Source organism: Trachinotus anak, unplaced genomic scaffold, assembly GCF_046630095.1.
Source record: "Trachinotus anak isolate AG129_WGS33_773 ecotype Australia unplaced genomic scaffold, CSIRO_AGI_Tana_v1 ptg000014l, whole genome shotgun sequence".
In the NCBI taxonomy this organism is placed as follows: domain Eukaryota; kingdom Metazoa; phylum Chordata; class Actinopteri; order Carangiformes; family Carangidae; genus Trachinotus; species Trachinotus anak.
Genome location: NW_027273865.1, coordinates 20,049,665 through 20,069,233, shown reverse-complemented (window position 1 = coordinate 20,069,233; position 19,569 = coordinate 20,049,665). Strand labels below are relative to the sequence as shown.

Sequence of the window (19,569 nt, the reverse complement as noted above, 5' to 3'; positions counted from 1 at the left end):
CCAGGCCCTATCGTCTGTATGTAACACAATGTGTGTGTGCGCTACTTCTATTCACAGATTAGGCACTGGAGAGAAGATAATCTGTGTGAGGTACAATTACAGCCCTAGACAGACACACAACCTGGACACACATAGCTACAGCAAAACAATTCACGAGAAGATTGGTATTCTACTGCCACTCATAAAAGTGTTCATGCATTGAAACAGCTAAAAAATACTGATGTGAACCTGGACCTGAACAAAAATAAAACACACACCACCGGAGCTTTATAGTGTCATTCACATGCCTTTGAGAAGGCACTCTGCGGGTCACTCTCTGCAAACACACACACACACACACACACACACATTCTAGAGAGACACACAGTCTCTAAGGGCTTTGTTAAAACTGAAACAAATAGATTGTCTGTGTGACTGCAGGCACGAATACATCCCAAAGCTACACACCCAACATAGATGTTATCATTCCCCTTCCTCCCCGCTGCTTCAGTGACCACGACCAATCCCTGTGTATGACTTAATGGCCTGGAATAACTTGAATTAGCTGATTATGGCGGTCGTCAACGGTGACAGGATCAGAAAATTAGGTCTCAGCAATTTCAATAATAAAGCTTTAGAAATTAACACTATCACAATTGGATTACAGCAGTGCATGTAGGAGCCAGTACAGAGCCCAAAATAACCCACCATAAATCCACCATGGAAAATCCACTATTATACAGGGAGAAGAATGAAGTTGCTGGAATGGGGAAAAAATCTGTGCGGATCTTAGCACTTGGGAGGAAAGAGGTGCCATCAAAGAAAACAGAACACAAGAGCAACTGAGCAGAAATGAAGCACTTTCATACAACAATGGAAATCTGAAAAGAGACCCACTTTTGAAAATCTCTCTCTTTTATTTGCAATAAAAAAAAAAAGAAATGTGATTGTTCAACACACTCTTCATGACTCTGGTTTAACTGTTGTTTTGAATTTCAGGTTTCATTACTTTTGTTTAATGGTTGTTTTGAATTCTAGGTTTCTATTTTTAATAACATTTGGCTGCAGGAATGCTGCCATGGCCATTGCACATTTAAGTATCAGAAAGAGAGTGACACCAGAAAAATAAAATGATACATTCATAGTCAAATACATTTGTGTTAAATCATAACTTATTTCAAGTTTCCTGCTTCAAATTCCTTCACACATGGATGAAAATTAAAATAAGACGTTAAATGTCAATTTAAGATTGTGTTCATCTATATTTATATCTATTTGTCTAGAAGCTGAAAGTAATATTCGCCTTATTACATTCAGGCAGTCTGAGATGTTCAGTGGAGTTTCTGTAACTTCTCATACTGTACCCTCTGTCCCTAAAAAAAACCAAAAACTGTCTACTTCTTCTGTAAACAGTTTTCTTGTCAAAATGACCTTTAACAAATGTCGCTTTGAAGGGGGACTCTGCAAACCAACTCATTTTCAAACACTGGGGTGTGTGTATGGTTGAAGCTGTGACCCAGCATCTTCCTCTGTGAGACAGTGGTGCAACTGGAGTCTATAATAAAAGCTGCTAAGTGAATATCTACTCACATCACACTATGCATTCTCCTGTATGTTTATCTACAGTATATCACTTTTACATAGGGATGACCACCATAAGTAAGTTCAGTGTTTCAAAATGGATTTGCTTTTGGTATAAATACATACAACTTCTGATGGTCACAAGATAATTAAGAAATAGTGACTGGATCTTGCCTTTGTGATCACCTACCCAGGAACCATGTGTTCTTCCATATAGTGGACTATCTATTGTTAGCAGACAGGAAATGTGAAGACTTCACATACACTAAAGTGAAAAGACAGACTGCACAAGTGGTGAGTTACTGCTCACCTGGATGGGTTGTGTTTATGATGCACTGGATGAAGCAGTGCAGACAGAAAACAGCAAATACGGTCTCCATTTCAAATTCCCAAATATTTCTCCAGACCTTGACTTCTTGACAGGATCCGAACATATCAGATTGAAGTTGAAAATGACGGATGCGGATATTAGTGCCAAGTAGAAGACACCACTGGGTGTTTTTTTAACCAGATATGACAACGAAATAAGGTGAGAGCCTGACAATGTGTGAATGTGTTTGGAAACTGAATGCGTTTTTTTTTCTATTGTAACTTTTTAAGACTTTCGCAATTGCCAAACTTTTAAAGGACATGAAAATTGATCACATTCTCCTTATACTTTTTTAGACCTACACAGCCCTGAACAGAGAGAGAAATATACAGAGGAAGGAAGAAATACTGACTTAATAATCTGATAAAAGAATAACATAAAAGAGAGTTAAAAATCCCTGGCAATTACTGTCAACCTGATTTGCTTTGAACCTCAAACTACCTGCTCTCCCCTCAAAGCTACAGAATTATAAATTATACAGCCAAAAATAATACAATGTCTTTACAAATTACACAGCCTCATATCACCTTTTCTCAAATAAAAATGTCTGTTGGAGTGTGTGTGTCTTCTCAGGCTGCTACACCACAGTCTTGAAGGCCTGCAGTATCATGTTGGTTTGGTGGATGAGCCGGTTGGCGCTGACAAACACGTTTATCGCTCTGTAAACAACCATGACAGAGACACAAGGATGCACTTGTCAGTCATACAGCAAAGACACCATAGCAACAATATCAGGATTGATCCAGGAAACATTTTGATCTGGCTGGAGTGGAGAGTGTCAGGCTTCAGAGAACACAAGCCAGCATGAATCCACAGGAAATGGGTCAAGGGAATTATTCAGCAATGGTGGATTTGATAAAAGCGGGCCTGTGATCAAATAACGACCATTTACATGATGGTGACATTGTGTGTGTATGCATGCATGTGTGTATGTGTGTGTGTATGTGCGTGTGTTGGTGGCTGTGTGTGTGCATGTGAAAAGGAAGAAACAGAGGAGAGAAAAGGAAGAAAAACAGAAAACTCCTAAAACAGAGAATAAACTAGAAACAGTGTCATACTTTCCATCTTTGAAGTAGGTTTTGAGAGTGTCGCTGAAGCTCTTGGAGTACTTCACAAACTCTTTCTTCTGCTGTTCCAGTGCCTAGCCAACAAATACAGACAGCCTTTCAGCTCCACTTATTTCACAGAGACTGTTTGTGTGCATGCACTTTTCCCTCCTTGTGTATCTACATACCCGTCTGTTCTGATACTGGTATTTCCTGAAGACAGTATTAACTGTGTCTAGCAGCTCCTTTATGGCACTGGCAATGTCTCTGTGGATGACAAACATGTTAATAAAAACAATATCTCAAAAATCTGTCTGGTTTCAGCAGGCAGTGATAACCCTGAAACAACACTTTTTGATCCTGCTCGACGTCTGCCTTTCTTCCCCAGTTCTCACAAACAACGCTTTCACCTTCAACTTTTTTCTCTCATTGTATGCACTTGAAATCTGCTGTTCCATAAGTTTCATTTTTTTTTAGCATTCCATTTGAATTGATTTCATTTCTAAGCCGTCCGCTCGGTAAGTCACTTAAGCAGTGACTCACTAAGAGTATTGAATTCCATCACAATAATGGCAAAGTGAGCCAAGGTAATGAAACGGTTCTCACTTTCTCTCCATAGTGTGTGTCTGTGTGTGTGTGTGTGCATAGTGTAGTGGACAGATATATGTATTTATGTGTGTGTGTGTGTGTATATATATATTTTATATATATATATATATATATATATATATATATATATATATATATATATATATATATATATATATATACATATATATATATACATATATATATATATATATATATATATATATATATATATATATATATATATATATATATATATATATATATATATATATATATATATATATATATATATATATATATATATACATATATATAAATAAATAAAAACCTTACAGGATTGCCATCATTATTCCACCACATACAAAGAAATGTCTAACACTAAATTCAGCATATATGTTTGTACTGCATGTTTTAACGATTTGATTTCTAAACTGAGGTCATGTGACCACACCTCAGCCAGCTCCAAGGGCCGATGAAAACTGTGAGATGCGATTGTAAGATTGCAAGTGGATCTTTAAGTTGAGATTATTTTGTGACACATACCGGTTAAGGTTGCAAATTAAGACCTTGTTCTCAAGAATTCTCACTTCATTTTCTTGTTGCAAATTAAAAATGTATTTGAAAAACAGTATTTTTAAACTATTCCTGGATATACAGCAGCACAAATGACCAGTTAGAAACAATTACACAAATTCCAATGAATGTCAAGCGAGACAGACAGAGAGTGAAGAGAATTTTCACCACACATTATTCATATGACTTTAACCACAGGACTGTTGCAGTGTGTGTTTATTCTCCCCCAGACAACCACTGTACTAGGGCTGTAAAAGTAATCGAAATATTATTGAAATTGCAGTATGGCCAAGTGTAATATCCAAATTGCAGAAGCTGCAATTTTTTGAATAAGATAAAATGGGTTACAAGAGACTGTAAATGAAGCACTGAGGTGCTACAAAGATGCCCCAGCCTACAAATACGTAATAAATGACCATTTCAACTGAAATCATGTCTCATTTCGCAATCGAAATATGTTCCAATATAATCACAATGGTTTTTTTTTGCATATTGTCCGGCACTACAATTTGTCTTTAATACAGAATAATTCACTCTAGCTAGCAACATAAGTATGCACTGATTGCAAAAGTGTATGGAATGTGCCTGTGAGTGTGTGTCTGTGATGACGCAGTCTGACCTCAAAACTCCCCACAAACTAGTGGAAGATTTTCAACTTGTTCTGACACCCATTCATCCCATTATGCTTCATAGAATGAATTAATTTTGTTTTTTGTTTTTATGCAACAAGGGTCTTCATCATGAAGACACACACTGTATCAAAGCAATTAACTATAAAAGAAAAAGATTTTAATCACCCATGGGAATGATTGGCAAAAGTCCTTGAGACATCTCCTGGCAATGTATTCAATTAATACAAGAAGTTCGACTGAAACTTTCATGCAGAAATAAACGTGGCGTATACTGCACACACACTCAAATTCACACGCCGAGCCGTCTTACTTGATGGTCTGTAGGAAGCCTACTCTGTCATTGATTTCATCTGGTATGGTGCTGAGGATGTGCCTCAGAGCTCGGGCCCTCTCGTTCAGCTCCTGGAACTCTGGCTCTCGTCTATGAATCACGAACTCTGAAAACACCAAGAGCAAGAGAAAAATCTCAGTGACGGGCACATTAACACACATGTAAATACGGAGCATTCAGAAAGTGCCACTGCCTTATGCTAGAATAAAAAAAAAAAATTTTTTCTCTCGTCAGTCTACACTCAATACCCCATAATGACAAAGTGAAAACTGAATTTTAGACATTTTTGCAAATTCATTAAAAAGGAAAAACTGAAGTATCACAATTAAACAAGTATTATATAAGAATGGAAGTTTCTCCCATCTCCACAGAGGATCTCTGGAGCTCGACCAGAGTGACCGTGGGGTTCTTGGTCTCCTCTCTTACCAAGGCCCTTCTCCCTCCATTGATCAGTTTGGCTGAGCGGCTGGCTCTAAGTAAAGCCCTAGTTGTTCCACGCTTCTTCCATTTAAGAATTATGGAGGCCATTGTGCTCTCGGGAACCTTCAATGCAACAGACGTTTTTTTTTTTGTAGCCTTCCCCAGATTTGTGTCTCGACACAATCCTGTCTCAGAGCTCTGCAGGCAGTATCTTCCTCCTCATGGCTTGGTTTTTGCTCTGATGTGCATTGTCAGCTGTGAGAACTTACATAGACCTTATATATAGGTGTGTGCCTTTCCAAATCATTTCCAATCAGCTGACTTTACCACAGTTTAACTCCAATCACAGTGCAGAAAAATCTCAAAGATGAATAAGAGAAATGGGAGATATCCAAGTCTCATAGCAAAGAGTCTGAATACTTATTTCAATGTGACATTTCAGTTTTTCTTTTTTGCAATTCTGTTTTCGTTTTGACATTTTTGAGTATTGAGTGTGGATTGATCAGGAATTTCTTTTTTATTTTAGCATATTGTTGGAACATAACAAAATGGTCTGAATACTTTCTGAATGCACTGTAGCTGCAGGAGGCACCAAAACAAGGCAAGTAATAATGGAGGCACCTGGGAAAAACATATGTCTACTGTGCAAATGTATAAAGTGAATCCACGACCAGCCATGTGTGTGACCATGTGTGCACACACTTAAAAGTGGCAATGTTTAGTTTGTTAAGTGAAGACAGTATTAAGGTAGAACTTGGGATGTGCCATGCAGGAGGTGGATTTAAAATTCATCCAAAGTGTGTGTGTATATACACGAGTGTGAATTCATTACTACCATCAATCACTGTACACGGCACAAGGAATTCAATTACAGACAGAAACGATGGGACATTTTGAGAACAGGGAGATGAGTCGACTTGTGGAGAAACAGCTCCCCCAAGTGGAAAACTGAGCTCATGTAAACAGGCCCCAGTCAGGTTAAGTTTGTAATCATCCACCTTGCTGAAGCATCCTTAAACAATACAGTCAGTGATGTGTGTGTCCTGCTTCTGAAGGACAGCAAGAAAAAGATGCATTTCTTTCTTTGGGGTTGATACCGTAACATAAACTGATATGTAAGCTGCAGTGGAGGAAAGATAATGTTTGCCAGTTTAAAACGCCTTCCTTTTTAATATAATTCCGTGTTGTTACAGTTGTCTGGTTGTCCTTTGTGACACAAATTTCTCCCCCGTTACTCTCCACACACATCATTCATCAAGCACCCAGCATCCTACCTTGCACATTGTCTGCAGCCATGCGAAGTAAAGACTCGCTATAGTTGATTTTTAAGTTCTTCTTCTCCAGTATTTTGATAACAATGTCCTGGGTCAGGCCTGGGTTCTCCTTCTCTGCCTTAAGACACGCAAACATACAGTTGCACTGACAGCAATCACAACTGTGGAATTTATCAAATCTACAACCCAACTGGGAGGTGATAGCCTAAAATTATTGAAAAAGTGAAAGGTATTTAGACAGGTTAGTACAAGAAAGGTGGCAGTTCATTCCATGAAATGTAAAGAAACTAACCTTTATAAAAGCTGCTCTCAAGGTCTGTGCTGCCGATAAGTTGACTTGCTCCAGCTGCAAGTTACGATACACAGACACACAAACATAAGCCAGGAGCACAAACCATAATACACACACACACACACACACACACACACACACACACCTCAGCTCAGCTCTTATCATAGTCTCTCCACTGTTCTGAAATGTAATTCTGCAGACAGTACATACAAACCAGGCAGTATCAAAGGAGGACGCTGTGTTATTGTATTGTACTGTGCACTGTTCTGTTTTCTGCTCACTTCCTCTGAGCTCATATTCTGCTATTACAGAGCTCATCCTTGCCCCCCCCCCACCACCGTGTACTCATGCATGTATTGGTTTGAAATAAAGTTAATGATCGAATTTCACCAAAAGACATGTTTGTGGAAATTGCAGTTTCATGCATTTCTTGTCTTTATTGAATAGTGGACAGGACAAGAATTGAGGGGAGAGGGGGGCGGAGAATGAAAATGCTCTGTGCCACAAACACATCAGCCACCCAGAGGCTGTAAAAAAAACAGCTGATAAATTTATAGTGTTTGTCAGGCTTTCAAACACAATACTCCTGTAAGTATCTGTGTTTATGTGTGTGTGTGTGTTTGCTACCGATTGATTTGCTACATAAAGAGCATAGATGTTGGTTTTAAATTGGTTCTAGTACAAACTGAAATGTAATTTGTTTGATAAATGAAGCCCATTGTTGTGTTTTCAGGTATGTGCCACCACATATGATATTCTCTATTGATTTTCTTTGTCTTGTCATTTTTGATTTAACATTTGCACAACACTTCTGGACACTTACTGCATTGTTTAGAGCTCTGAGGAAATTACAGTTTGCCCTGTTTGGATGTGTACCATTTGCATTTGCAAATTCTTTTTTTTCCAGAATTCCACTTTTTTAAGCCAAAAATTTGAAAATTAGCAACAATAAATAGCTTTTTTCCTTGACAACTGATAAATATACAGGATGTGGATCTTGAGCAAACACACTTTACTGAACTTCATGTGGAGGTATAATAAAAACACAGGAAACCTCACCTACATGAATCAATCATCAAGACTATGGAAAAACATAATCTGCAAGCACAGTAATGTAATACACAGAAGCTGTATCATGTAGAAATGAATACTTCTCATACACAGAACACTGTATACTAGCAGTCAGGTCACTTCACATTGCTGTATGTTTGTAATGCGGGCGTATTAACACTTTTTTTAGCACCTTATTTCAATTCTGGTACAACATAAACAAAATCCTATTCACAGCAAACCGCCACCAACATTTTCATTAGACAAACCTTACAACTTCCTTCTGCTGGACCTGAATATTTACGACAAACCTCATCTATATTTCTTTCTCATGCAACTTGGCCTTGTTTACTCGGGTTTCATTGTTTTTACTTCAACTGAAACTCTGCATTCTTCACCTGGTTAAAGACGGGATGCATCACAGTGTAGAGAGCCATGGGGACTAGTGAGGCGGTGTCGGCTTCATTCTTCATGTTGTCCATGGTCATCCTTGACCAATCAGTGGCGCCTTCTGTGCGTGCCTGTCTACCGATGCCAGTATCACCGCATTCAATCACACGCAGAGACTGACAGAATGAGAGCAGACAAGGACCTGAAGAAGAAGAAGAAGAAGAAGACAAGACAGGTGATCAAGCCGGGAGAGATAGATGGTGGTGGATGAAATGACAAAGTAAGAGATTTTTTAGAAAAGCAATAAAATTGAAGTATCTAAACACACTTAAATGCAAAAGTATATAAATGTTGTATTAAAAGAGCGAACATAAAATTTGATGGAACAAATTGATAAAATACATTTTTACACTGCAATTCCAACACTGCACCGGCTCTATCCCTTCCATTACATGTCATAAAATCCCATGTGCACTACTATCCTGAAAGCCTCAGTCACAGACATGATCCATCACATAATAGCCATATTGCAAAATGTATTCTTTACTGTTCCACTGGGTGCAATGGTGAGACACTTGGCATGAGTCATACCTGAACAAGAACAACCTCTCCAATACTACTACTGCAGTAAAAATGTCACTGTGAAACTTGGCCTACAAATTATATGATTTTGGCCTCAGCGTTGTTATGAGGAAGCAGTGAATCCTGACGGTTCAAACGAGAGAAAAATATCAATGACACCCTTTTTCACTGGCGTGTGCTGTGTCTCTTTCACTCACACACATCCGCCTATACCTGACGCCTCCAGGACCAGTTCTTCCTCAGCCATTGTTTATTGTGTGACACCTTCACAGGATCTACTGTGACGTCATTCTTCATTCAACTCCTCATACTGATCATTAACTAGATGGCACATTAACATACCAAGTCTCTGTTCGGGAGTGTGTTTCTCAAGATTACAATGAGTCATCACCAGCTGATCTGACAACTTGAGCCTACCTTTTACCTCCAACTATCACAGGATGCTTTAGTTACGTAGAGGCTTCAATCTGCCCTTTGATACCCACTATCGCACAAACATGCTTATAATTGGGACCATTGTGGCAGTGTTTCTTAATACTAATAGCTGACTAGGATTATAAGAGAAGGTCAGTGTCTGCAACAGCTACAGCTGAGAGACAACAGCCGGCATTGTTACAGACAGCCCTGCCACAGGATTAAAGTTAAACAGAGAGGAAAAAAGAACACCCGCAACAGTGACGCAATAAACTATTAATATACAGTCCTTTTTTTCTGTAATGTTAGAAACATTAAACAAAATGTACTTTAATCCAGCTGGATTCTAATAAATTCATTTATTGGCAGTAAATTAATTCAAACAGAGTCAGTTGTGGAGACTGTTTTCCTGTGCTTCATTACTTTTGGAATAGTGTCCTCTCCTTCTTTCAAATATATCAGTTTATCAGTTTGTTTTTTTTTTTTTGTTTTTTTGCCCAACATAAAGATGAGTTTATATCTAATGTGTGTGTGTGTACATTACATAACTTTGACACCAACAAAAAATAAAATAAAATAAATATAAGTCTGCCATTTTCATTTAGGTTATTAAAAAAAAAAGGAAATAAAAGGAATAACATTTGGCAAGGATATTCCCTGTGCAGACAAAAAACAAAACTGTCCAGATTTTGAAGAAGGGATGAGGGTGATAAGTGTGGAAAGTGAATTCTGCAACTCCCAAAATTCAATAAGGATCAAACCATAATTCATCAATATGGGTTTAGTCAATCTTCAGTAAGTTAATGTGTAAAGAACTATTTATCAAAGGCCAAGCTTTTGTTCATAGATGTAGGAAACTGTAATGACAGGAGAGTGGAGGGGTGATAGTACTCTCTGTGTATAGGACCTATTTTTCCTTGCTAAGCATTTGATCATAAACCTGACAAAACACCAGTGTAACAAATAATCATGACAACTTTATAGTTAAGAGTGCATGCAACATTGGTCTGCTATTGTGTATACTGACTCACTAATATAGCTTAATGGCAAAGGAGAGGAGCATTTATTAACGTTATTAACATTAATTAGCGTTATTACGAGTTTTACCTGCCATGACAGGTTAAAATATTTGCAAGTGCAAATGCGCAACTTTTTTGAGTCACTTGTTTGAACCATGAAAACTTTTCCTGAAACAAGAAGGCCATAAAAGTTTACCACAGACTAGCCTCAATAGTAAATGGCGAGAAGACTACACAGTGCTCTCTGACCGCAAGAACACAAAGTCACTAGTTGTACTCATTATCTTGCTTCCTCTTAAAATACAATGACAGACACTGAGAAAAAAAAAAAAAAGAACAAGTGATGGTTCCTTTTCCAGCTTCATGTGAAATACAGCATCGACCAGATGATGCAGTAGTGCCACGGCCATTGTAACTGTCTGTCACTTCGCTTACAGCTACCTAAAAACAACGACACTCACCTGAGGCGAGACAGCTGTCACCGAGGCGAGGGAAAGGAGCGTGCCGATGTCAAAGAGCTGGCTAAGCGAACAATACCTACAGGTAAGGTGCTAACAGGAGATTAGCAGCTCAGAGCAGGTGATCGACTCCGTCCTTAGTGAACGGCAGCTATGTCGCTATCTGTGGTCCTGGTGTTAAAACCGGCACCAGCAACAGGCAAACTGTTTCCGTTGTTTTGTTCCACAAGCAACTCTGCCCCTCTTGATGTGATTAGAGTCTCATACAGGAAGTTTTCTGGCTGACAAAAATGTAATCGACAGGCAGGGTGGGCGGGGTTGAGAGCGGAAAGGCTACTTGTAGTTCTTTCGATCAGTCTCCTTAATGTTTTGTCGTTGTAACGGCCACCGGAATAGACTTCAAATCCCAAACAGGTGCAGGTGATAGGGTTTTTTTTTTTTTTTTTTTGTTTTTTAACCCTTGCGACACTTTTGTTCGCGGAGCCGTCTAGCATTTTAGCTGTGTTCCACTTTTAGAGGGCACACGATATAAACATGTCTTTAGTTGTTTAAAGAAAATAAATTCAAAGTTGAAATAACGGTAAAACAATAAGCTAGTTTATCAGCACAGCTCGAAATTAACGGTTGCAGTATAGGTCAAGATACTTATCTACCAATGCCAACTATTATAAGTTAGCACAATATATAAACAGCTGTAGTAACTAATTATAACTAAATTTCAAAGGGCTTCAATAATACTCATACTTGCTTCATGAGTGTTATTACAGAGGAACTCACTAGCGAGAATGAAACTATGCTAATCGTTGTAGCAGGCTAGTTTCACTCGCGTTACAAAGCAAGATGGCCGTCAAATTGAGACAGGTGAATTAAAATAAGTTAAATTAAAATATTGGGCCGTACAACTCCATATATATATATACGTGACACACGTTCTGACTGATGGTCGAAAACATTTAGCCTGTATGATAGAGGTAAAGTAAATGTAATGCTCGCCTAAGCAAAGCAGGAAATCAGCGAGAGTTACATATTTCGTTTCATATCGTGACTCTTTGGTCGACGTTCATTGGACCAATCGGCGTGGAGGGGGCGGGGTCTGCGGCAGACAAGCAGGCAGTTAGCTGCGGCGGCGGAGGAGAGCAGCAGAGAGAGAGAGAGAGAGACCACGCACAACCATCCATCCATCCATCCCTGCCGTGCACCGTTTATCGGTAAGAGGCGTTTTATGCGATCATGTCCAGCTGGTTCACTCAGAAACCAAACACCGATGTGTGTGAATAACCTCCGAGGGAGAGAAACCTCAGCTCATCAGCCTCTGAGAGATCTCCCATATGAAATGTCTCATTTCTGAGTTTTTCATAGAATATTTTTTTTTATGAAGGTGTAGGAATGTGTAGGTGTAATAGGTCATTTTGTGAAATAGAATAAAATGACTTTGTTGCTGTAATCAACATGTGTGGGCTTTTGGTGAGGGGGCGGGTGGAGACGCACACTGGAGCCAAATAGCCTATATTTCTTAAGCCTATTGATTAAAAACCGTTACCCGCGGGTCCACCACCCAGGTCTGCTTAATTTTCCTCTGTGATCTACGAATGCATGGTTTGTTTTTGTTGTTTTTATTGTTGTTGTTGTTTTTTACTGAATTCATCTTAAGCATTGCGGTGTGGTTCTTGTCCTTGAAAGGCGCAGTGAGAGAATGTGTGTGAATTAATGAGGCAGATTGTAGTAGCCTGGTCCTATCCCCACCCCACACACACACACACACACACACACACACACACACACACACACACACACACACACACACACACACACACATAGCATTTGTTATTCCTGCATGTGTGTGTGTGTGTGTGTGTTCATGTTGGTTTTGGTGAAAATTCATGAAGAAACAGAGCCTGCAGCTGCCTCAGGTACCCTGTCTGAGATACATCTCTTGTAATCCAAAACTACATATGGTTTGTATAATATTATGCTGTAGCATGAACCTCAGGTTAAATCACATTAATACACCAGTTGTATTAGGTTGATATCACAGTGTTGTTTTACCACTAATGTCTCTATGTTTAGATCATTTTTGCACTACAGACGTTCTGTGAACACTCAATGAATCCCTACTGTCAAATAACTCATTGTGACACTGGTAATACCAAAACATGGTCAACAATTAACAATTCAGTGTGTCCCATGTTTCATTCTCTCAATCCACCTATGATCTCTTTTATCACTGCAACAAAGATAATGACCTCCTAAATCCTCATTGAGGCCCATGGTTGTAGCAGCTCCATATTTAGAAAAACAGTATCCCTTTCACTCATCATCTAAATGTATTAATCCCATATGAATCTGAATAACTAATTAATCTCTGCTGACGTGCAGTCTGCTGTTTCTCCCCATGCCTTTCTATGGTGTGTGTGTGTGTGTGTTTGTGTGTGTGTGTGTGTGTGTGTGTGTGTTCTGCCTATTCCCAGGGAGAGCTGCATTAATTGCGTTTCAATAATTAAATGTCTTTCAAACCAGCCTAGCGAAACAAAAGGAGTGGGGAAGGGAGAAGCTCTGTGCAGCGTGCATGTGCTGAGGGTGCATGTTTGTAACCTTCCAAAACTATGTTTCTGTGTGCAGGGGTGTTGATGTGTTTCTGTCAGGTACATGGGGGGGGGGGGGGGGGGTGCTCTAGTCTACTCTATAATGTAATTGATCTGTTAATTGATCTGTCAGTTGTTGACATCTTTATATTTTCTCAATATAGAATCGAGCCTGTTATGTGCAGCCATATCAACTGGGAGAAAAAAAAAAAAAAAGTTTAATCTGTCTTTGCCCTGAAATAAATGTTTGCCCATGGTGAATTTCCTGAGGATGCAGAAGAGCAAAAGGCTGGCAGAGATCAGCATGGGAAAAACCGTGTATTTGTCTTCCAGAAATTCAATTGAAACGCATGAAAAAGACAGCGTGACAGCAAATTTACAGTATGTAATTAAAAACATAGAGAAAAGTGGATACAATTTTTAACAGTTTTCCTCTTTTCCCTTCACTTTCTAAATAAACTCCCACACTGAGCCTGCACCACCTGCGCATACACACTCAGGCAGCAGGTTTGTCCCCTGCACATTCTGCCGCAGCAAACACACAGGGGATTAGTTCATACCTGGCCAGATAGGAGGATGAAAGAGCACAGGGAAAAGGGTCAGGAGTTACAGAGAGGCGGAGAGAGGAAATCACAAGAATGGAAATGAATCATCTATCTGAATTATTACCAAAAAAATACATCTGTGCTGGAAAAAACATTTGATGTATACATGAAATCAGAAAAAGAAACCTCTGAAATACAGAGCATATAATCTGATCAAGTCGGCCAAGATACTGAGCTCCCTTTTAACATTTGAAAATAATGATATCATTGTCATCATATGTTTTGCAGGTGGTGGATATTACATTTCTCTACAAAACTCCACTCTAGATAATAGAAATTTAAGGGACATGTACTGTAATATCGCTGCTAACATTTCACCCTTTTGCAGTCTGTGCAGCTCGCATCAGCTCCCCAGTTCACAGTTTAACACACACGTATACACACACACACACACACACACACACACACACACGTACCCTGGAATCGATCTGTCGATTGATTGGTGGCATTAAGGGGCGGGCTAAGTGTAGGGCAGGGAGGATGAGAGAGAGCGACGGATCTCTGTGAGGAGGACAGTAAAATGGCTGAAGTGATTTGGTAATACCTATGTTTTCCCCTCACTCAAACTCTACGGCTCAAATACCAAAGCGAGTTGAATTATTCTCCTAATTGTGTTACTCGCCGCCGCCATTGTTTCTCTCAGTCTCTTCTCGATGTTTATACCTGTTCACTGGCTAACCCTCCGACCCGCCCCACCCCTCCCCTCCGAGCAGAATAACCACTGTTCAGTTTGTGAGCAATCTGTACAGTCTTCTTATCGCCCCCTTGTCTTTCTGCTCTCAGCCTCCTCCTCTGGCTATCACTTCTCTTTCAGAATCTTCTGCCTTGTCTCCCTCTCTTACCTCTGTTACCTCTCCAAACACACACACACACACACACACACTCACACACACTCACTCCTACGCACACATTTCCTCCAGAGGGCTGGTTGATAGTGACCTTTCCTGCGCTCCAGTGTCTCCCTGGTCTTTAGTCCATTTGAAAAAACCTTCCAGTCTTTTCACTTTTACCATTGACCCCAAATAGAGGAAGATCCAATTACAGCTCAAATCTTCTAACTTGCACTCCCACAGCGCTGTAGCTTTTGTGTTTGTGTGTGTTTGTGTGTGTGTGTGTCTTTTTCTGAGACAGAGAAAGAAAAGAGATGCTGTTGAGTGTGTCTTGGCAGAGTGAGGGGAGCAGTCAACCATCTTGCCATGCTATGCAGGGGGTCGTTCGATAACGCTGGCTCAGAGTCAGAGCTGGAATCTGCATGGACGCTGCCACTATTCATCTCTTCAATGCTTTTCCTGTCTCTGTCTGTCTGTCTGTCTGTCTACTTGTCTTTATTTGTGTCTTTCTCTCTTTTTGTAATTCTCTACATACATGTGTTTCTTGTTTTTGTTGGTTTCTGCGTCTGCGTGCCTTTTCCTCCTCTTCTCTCTTTCTCTGTTTGTCTCTGTTTTTACCTCTTTAACTGTCTCTCTCCCTCTGGGTGTCTCTGTTAGCAGGGATTAATAAAGGGTTGTTAACCTTTGTTTGCCCTCTGTGGTGTACAGTGAGCATCCTGGGACTTCAGGCAGGGTCCACAGCACATTATGTCATTTTCTAACAAGGGGTTGAATGAGCTAAGGTAGTGAGCTGAGGATGGGCTGCAGGTTAATTTATCTGCCACTGGAATAGATATGAACTGCAGACTTCAAATTTAAACATAGAATAGTGGTAATCAAAGTCAAAGTGGACTACTGGGTGTATGTGTGATTACAAACTGATACCAGTTTCAATTGCATAAAAAATAGTTCATAGATCTCATTTGTTACCAGATTCTACAGGTGCACCCGGTTGGCAGCTGCTCATCACTGTGTCCAGTGTCCGTGCTTTGTTTTGTTTAATGGGTGTGAGTTTCACTGGTGCTAATGGACTATTTCTACACGCACAGCAAGCACCAGAAACCCCAAGTATTGTTCGATTGTTGTGAGCCTGCCTGAAATCCAGAAAGATAAGGGGTTACTTTGCAAATCAAACAGTCCCCACTCTGAGAGTGATACTGTTAAAATGTGCTGTAGAATATTTTAGTCTTTCCGCCCTGGGCCTCTTGAATCAATCAGGGTTTCTCTCTCCACCAGTGGCCCTATGTATTACAGCACATATCCTGTGTTGCCTTCTCAATTAAAGAAAAAATTATATCTATAACACATTTCACACTTGATTATAATTGCTTATGGGTAAGGACATTTAATTCATTGAATTGGCCACATTACAAATTAAATGTTGTAAATGAGCCAATCCTGAAGTTATTGGAGAGACAGCTTCTACTTGGTAAGATGATACTCGGTGAATCCCCTTGGATTTTAATTTCCAGAGAAATCTGATCAGGCCCGAGCCGGCTGAATATTAAATCTAATTTAACCGATCTGAGATAAAAGTTTTTTAATTTTAAGTATTCACAACCGGTAGCTGGTATAGAGACGACCACTGACAGCTGGTTACCTTTATGCAGTACCTCCATCAATGTCAATATTGCTCTGTTGACAACGGGTCAAAGCTTTTTCACAGGGGACATTTTGACATTTCACAGAAGGCAAAGCACACGTGTAAATAATAAATGAACGATGGCTGAATTCCATTTAGCTGCTTCAGTTTCAGGGTCCTGTGATTGTGCATGTTGGTTTACTGTCACACTGCCATGTCTTACTGGGACACTTGGATAGACAAGAGGCATCAGTGGTCTTGTTCGTGATATCTGTGCTTTTCCATCTATGTCAAGTCAAAATGTCCGTGTTTAGTCCTGGTCTGGTGTAGGAGAGTCTTGTTAATTAAACACTACCAACAAAATTAAGCTTCACCATTCACAGCAACACTGAAAAATTACAGTGGCCTTGGGTGTGCCGGTAAATAAATGGCCTAGTTTACTGTTCTGATCTTCAGGCTTCCTTGATGATGAAACTGATGTTACATTTTATTCTAAGATTTACAGTTTAATTAAAAAGTAATTCACTGAAGACACATATTGGTTATTCAGGACTTTCTTCAAAGACAAGATAAAATTGTTTTTACATCTAAAATAGAAAAAGCTTGGTGAATATGGTAGCTGTAATCTTCGCTCTGGGCAAGCGGTTGTGCACTTCTTTTTAAGGTGTTAAACCGTTAATTGATTAACATGCACAGTGTAAAATGATGTAACCTCTATAGAAATATGTTCAAAAGGCACAGTGGTTAATTGATAATTATAATTTAAATATAAATGAAAAGTAAAACTTTCTGACCACATTTCCTCTCGTTCCTCTGCATTTTGTTATTGTACCATCTCGTTTTACCTGTAATGGACATTTTCCTCATCCATTATAGTTTAAAACTACTCGACAGCATCGTCCCCTCCTTGCTCGCATTGCCAGACAGGTAAACCAGACACACATAAATCACATCAGTGGGTACTTTAGCAATGAAGATGATGTGTGAATAGCTGGGCCCATGCACTAACAAAATTGTAATACAGTTAAACTACGGATAAAATTGTTGCATTATCTTTTACCAAAATTTGCTTCTGGATAGAACACATCACCAGCAATTTAGCCAAGCTACTGTTGCACCCAGGCAAATGAGGAGCGTGGATCCCCTTCACAGTAATGGAAGTCCCCACCTGCCATAGGAGTTCAGTGCTTCCTTTCTCCTGGACCGCAAACGAGTGAAAGGCCCTGCCCACTGGTGGGCTTTATCACAGCCTCTCTGTGTAAATATTCTACCTTGAGAGTCTCCACAGAAGGCGAGCGTTCACAGACACATGAGTGATTTGAGACCAACGATGGAAGGTTCGTGTATGTTTGATCATTCTAGTGTGAGCGTGCATGTGTTTTCTTGCATTTTACTCAGTTAAAGATCAGAACAATATGTAAAAAGCGCCTGCTGTGGTGCCTCCGAGGAAAACCTGAAACTCAAACTCATGAATGATAAATGGACTCTGTTATCTCTGTGTCGCAAAAGCCTTTAAAAGTTCGATATATTCATGGTGAAATCATGGCAGATAACCCTGCCGTTTTTAACAGAGTGTCCACGGCAGAAGGCTTTACGGTCATGAAGATAATGATAGACATGATTCTCTGCAGTTTATTCCCGGAGGGATAGGCCTTGATGAAATGGGATGTTAGCACTTTCACAGAATTCATCAAAGCACAGCTTCAGAAGCGTGGAAGTGTACTTAGGCTAAGTGAACCAGTGTCATGTCATTTGAGCATGAGATGGAGATACTGTTTCGGGACTTTGCTGCAGCTCCAGAGTAAAAGAAGAAGAGCAGGAGCTTGTCTTGTTTTTGCAAAATTACCGAGCACAGTCAGTGTGCTGCATGTGTGTCTAGAGAGTGTGTGTTCGTGCAAGACAATGTCAGAGAGTGCATTAAGTGACAGAACTGGAGCTGGTGTGAAGAGTTCTTGCAAAGCGAGGGGATGTGTGAGACAGAGAATGCTGAGTGGTGTATGAAAGGAGGAAAGAGAGTTTATCTGCCTATATGGAAGGAGGAAGATACTGTATCATTTAAGGGGAAAAAATTCTGTCTGTCAGCTTGGCAAAATGAAAAATGTCCATCACTTGCAGTTGCTTTGGTAACCCTGGCTTGGAAGTGTATGTGGAAATGTGCACTTCAATGTGTGTGTGTGTGTGTGTGTGTGTGTGTGTGAACCATGAATGAGGATGTTCATGTTTAATAAATTCCCCTGGCCTCTGAAGCATGCCGTCTCAAGGTGTTGGGTTTAAATGGCAGTAAGGATTAACGTACGTGCTGTGGATTTGGATGACGTCAGGTTTTAATTGTCGAAAATGTCAAACGCCGATCTACTCTGTCTGAGAATTAGGATTACACTGAGAGATTAGAGGCTGCTTTTAAAGGCCAGTGAGTTTAATTGCATGGAATTAATCAAGTTGTCAGGATTAAACTCTTGCAACTCAAACCATTTTCTGACATATTCACTTCTTTCAGTCACGAGAGAACATTTAATAGGCAGGTTTTGGGTTTCCCCCGCTTACCTTGGAGGCATGCTGGGAAACCCACCTGAGTAGATCCGAGCTAGAGCTGGGCTCACAGTCATCAATGGCCAAACTGGCAAAGTGTGGATTCCCCTTGCAGACTGCGTGCCGCAACTCAAAAGGTCAGAATGGTGTCACCGTTACAAGTAAAAGCTAGCCACCCATGGTGTTATTATCCACTCACACATGCACTCTTGCACAAAGACACACACACACAGGTGCACACGCACCAGTGCTCCACGCTGCTTTCCCTGGCTTAACTGCATGGCTGGGTCTTTGCTTACAGTGAGCAGGGCCGTCTGTCTCAGAAAAGTTCAGCTCCCACAGCTCAGAAGGTCAGGAACATTACCTCCATTTACATCTCTGCCAGCCGCCCCCTCCCTCT

The 19,569-nt window shown here is 40.0% G+C and overlaps 2 protein-coding genes across 4 annotated transcripts in view; one reads left to right on the top strand and one right to left on the bottom strand.

Annotated features, from left to right (window-relative positions):
• Nucleotides 1-876: 876 nt before the first annotated feature.
• On the bottom strand, nt 877-11,419 carry pdcd10a (programmed cell death 10a). Its single transcript, XM_071496128.1, has 8 exons — nt 11,006-11,419; nt 8,538-8,731; nt 7,090-7,143; nt 6,798-6,915; nt 5,083-5,209; nt 3,165-3,243; nt 2,989-3,071; nt 877-2,589 (listed from the first exon to the last, which is right to left on the bottom strand). Exons 2-8 carry the CDS (start codon nt 8,625-8,627, stop codon nt 2,508-2,510), a joined length of 633 nt encoding a protein of 210 aa, XP_071352229.1. The 5' UTR covers nt 8,628-8,731; nt 11,006-11,419; the 3' UTR covers nt 877-2,507.
• The window catches only part of serpini1 (serpin peptidase inhibitor, clade I (neuroserpin), member 1), a 19,144-nt gene continuing 10,518 nt past the window's right edge, over nt 10,944-19,569 (top strand). Inside the window, exon 1 of one of the 3 annotated variants that reach the window (XM_071496123.1) lies at nt 10,944-11,087. In XM_071496123.1, coding sequence (XP_071352224.1) covers nt 11,052-11,087 — 36 coding nt within the window. In that variant the 5' untranslated portion in view covers nt 10,944-11,051. Of the gene's footprint in view, nt 11,088-12,050; nt 12,211-19,569 lie in introns of those variants that run through there. The other 2 variants (XM_071496124.1, XM_071496125.1) reach the window with 2 other exon arrangements.

Excerpts from the sequence above, each read along its gene's own strand:
- pdcd10a (XM_071496128.1), bottom strand. The coding sequence starts at position 8,627 with ATGACCATGGACAACATGAAGAATGAAGCCGACACCGCCTCACTAGTC. Across the intron at positions 3,244-5,082 it reads GGCTTCCTACAGACCATCAA|AGACATTGCCAGTGCCATAA; the intron begins GTAAGACGGCTC and ends TGTCATCCACAG. Across the intron at positions 3,072-3,164 it reads ACCAGTATCAGAACAGACGG|GCACTGGAACAGCAGAAGAA; the intron begins GTATGTAGATAC and ends TTTGTTGGCTAG.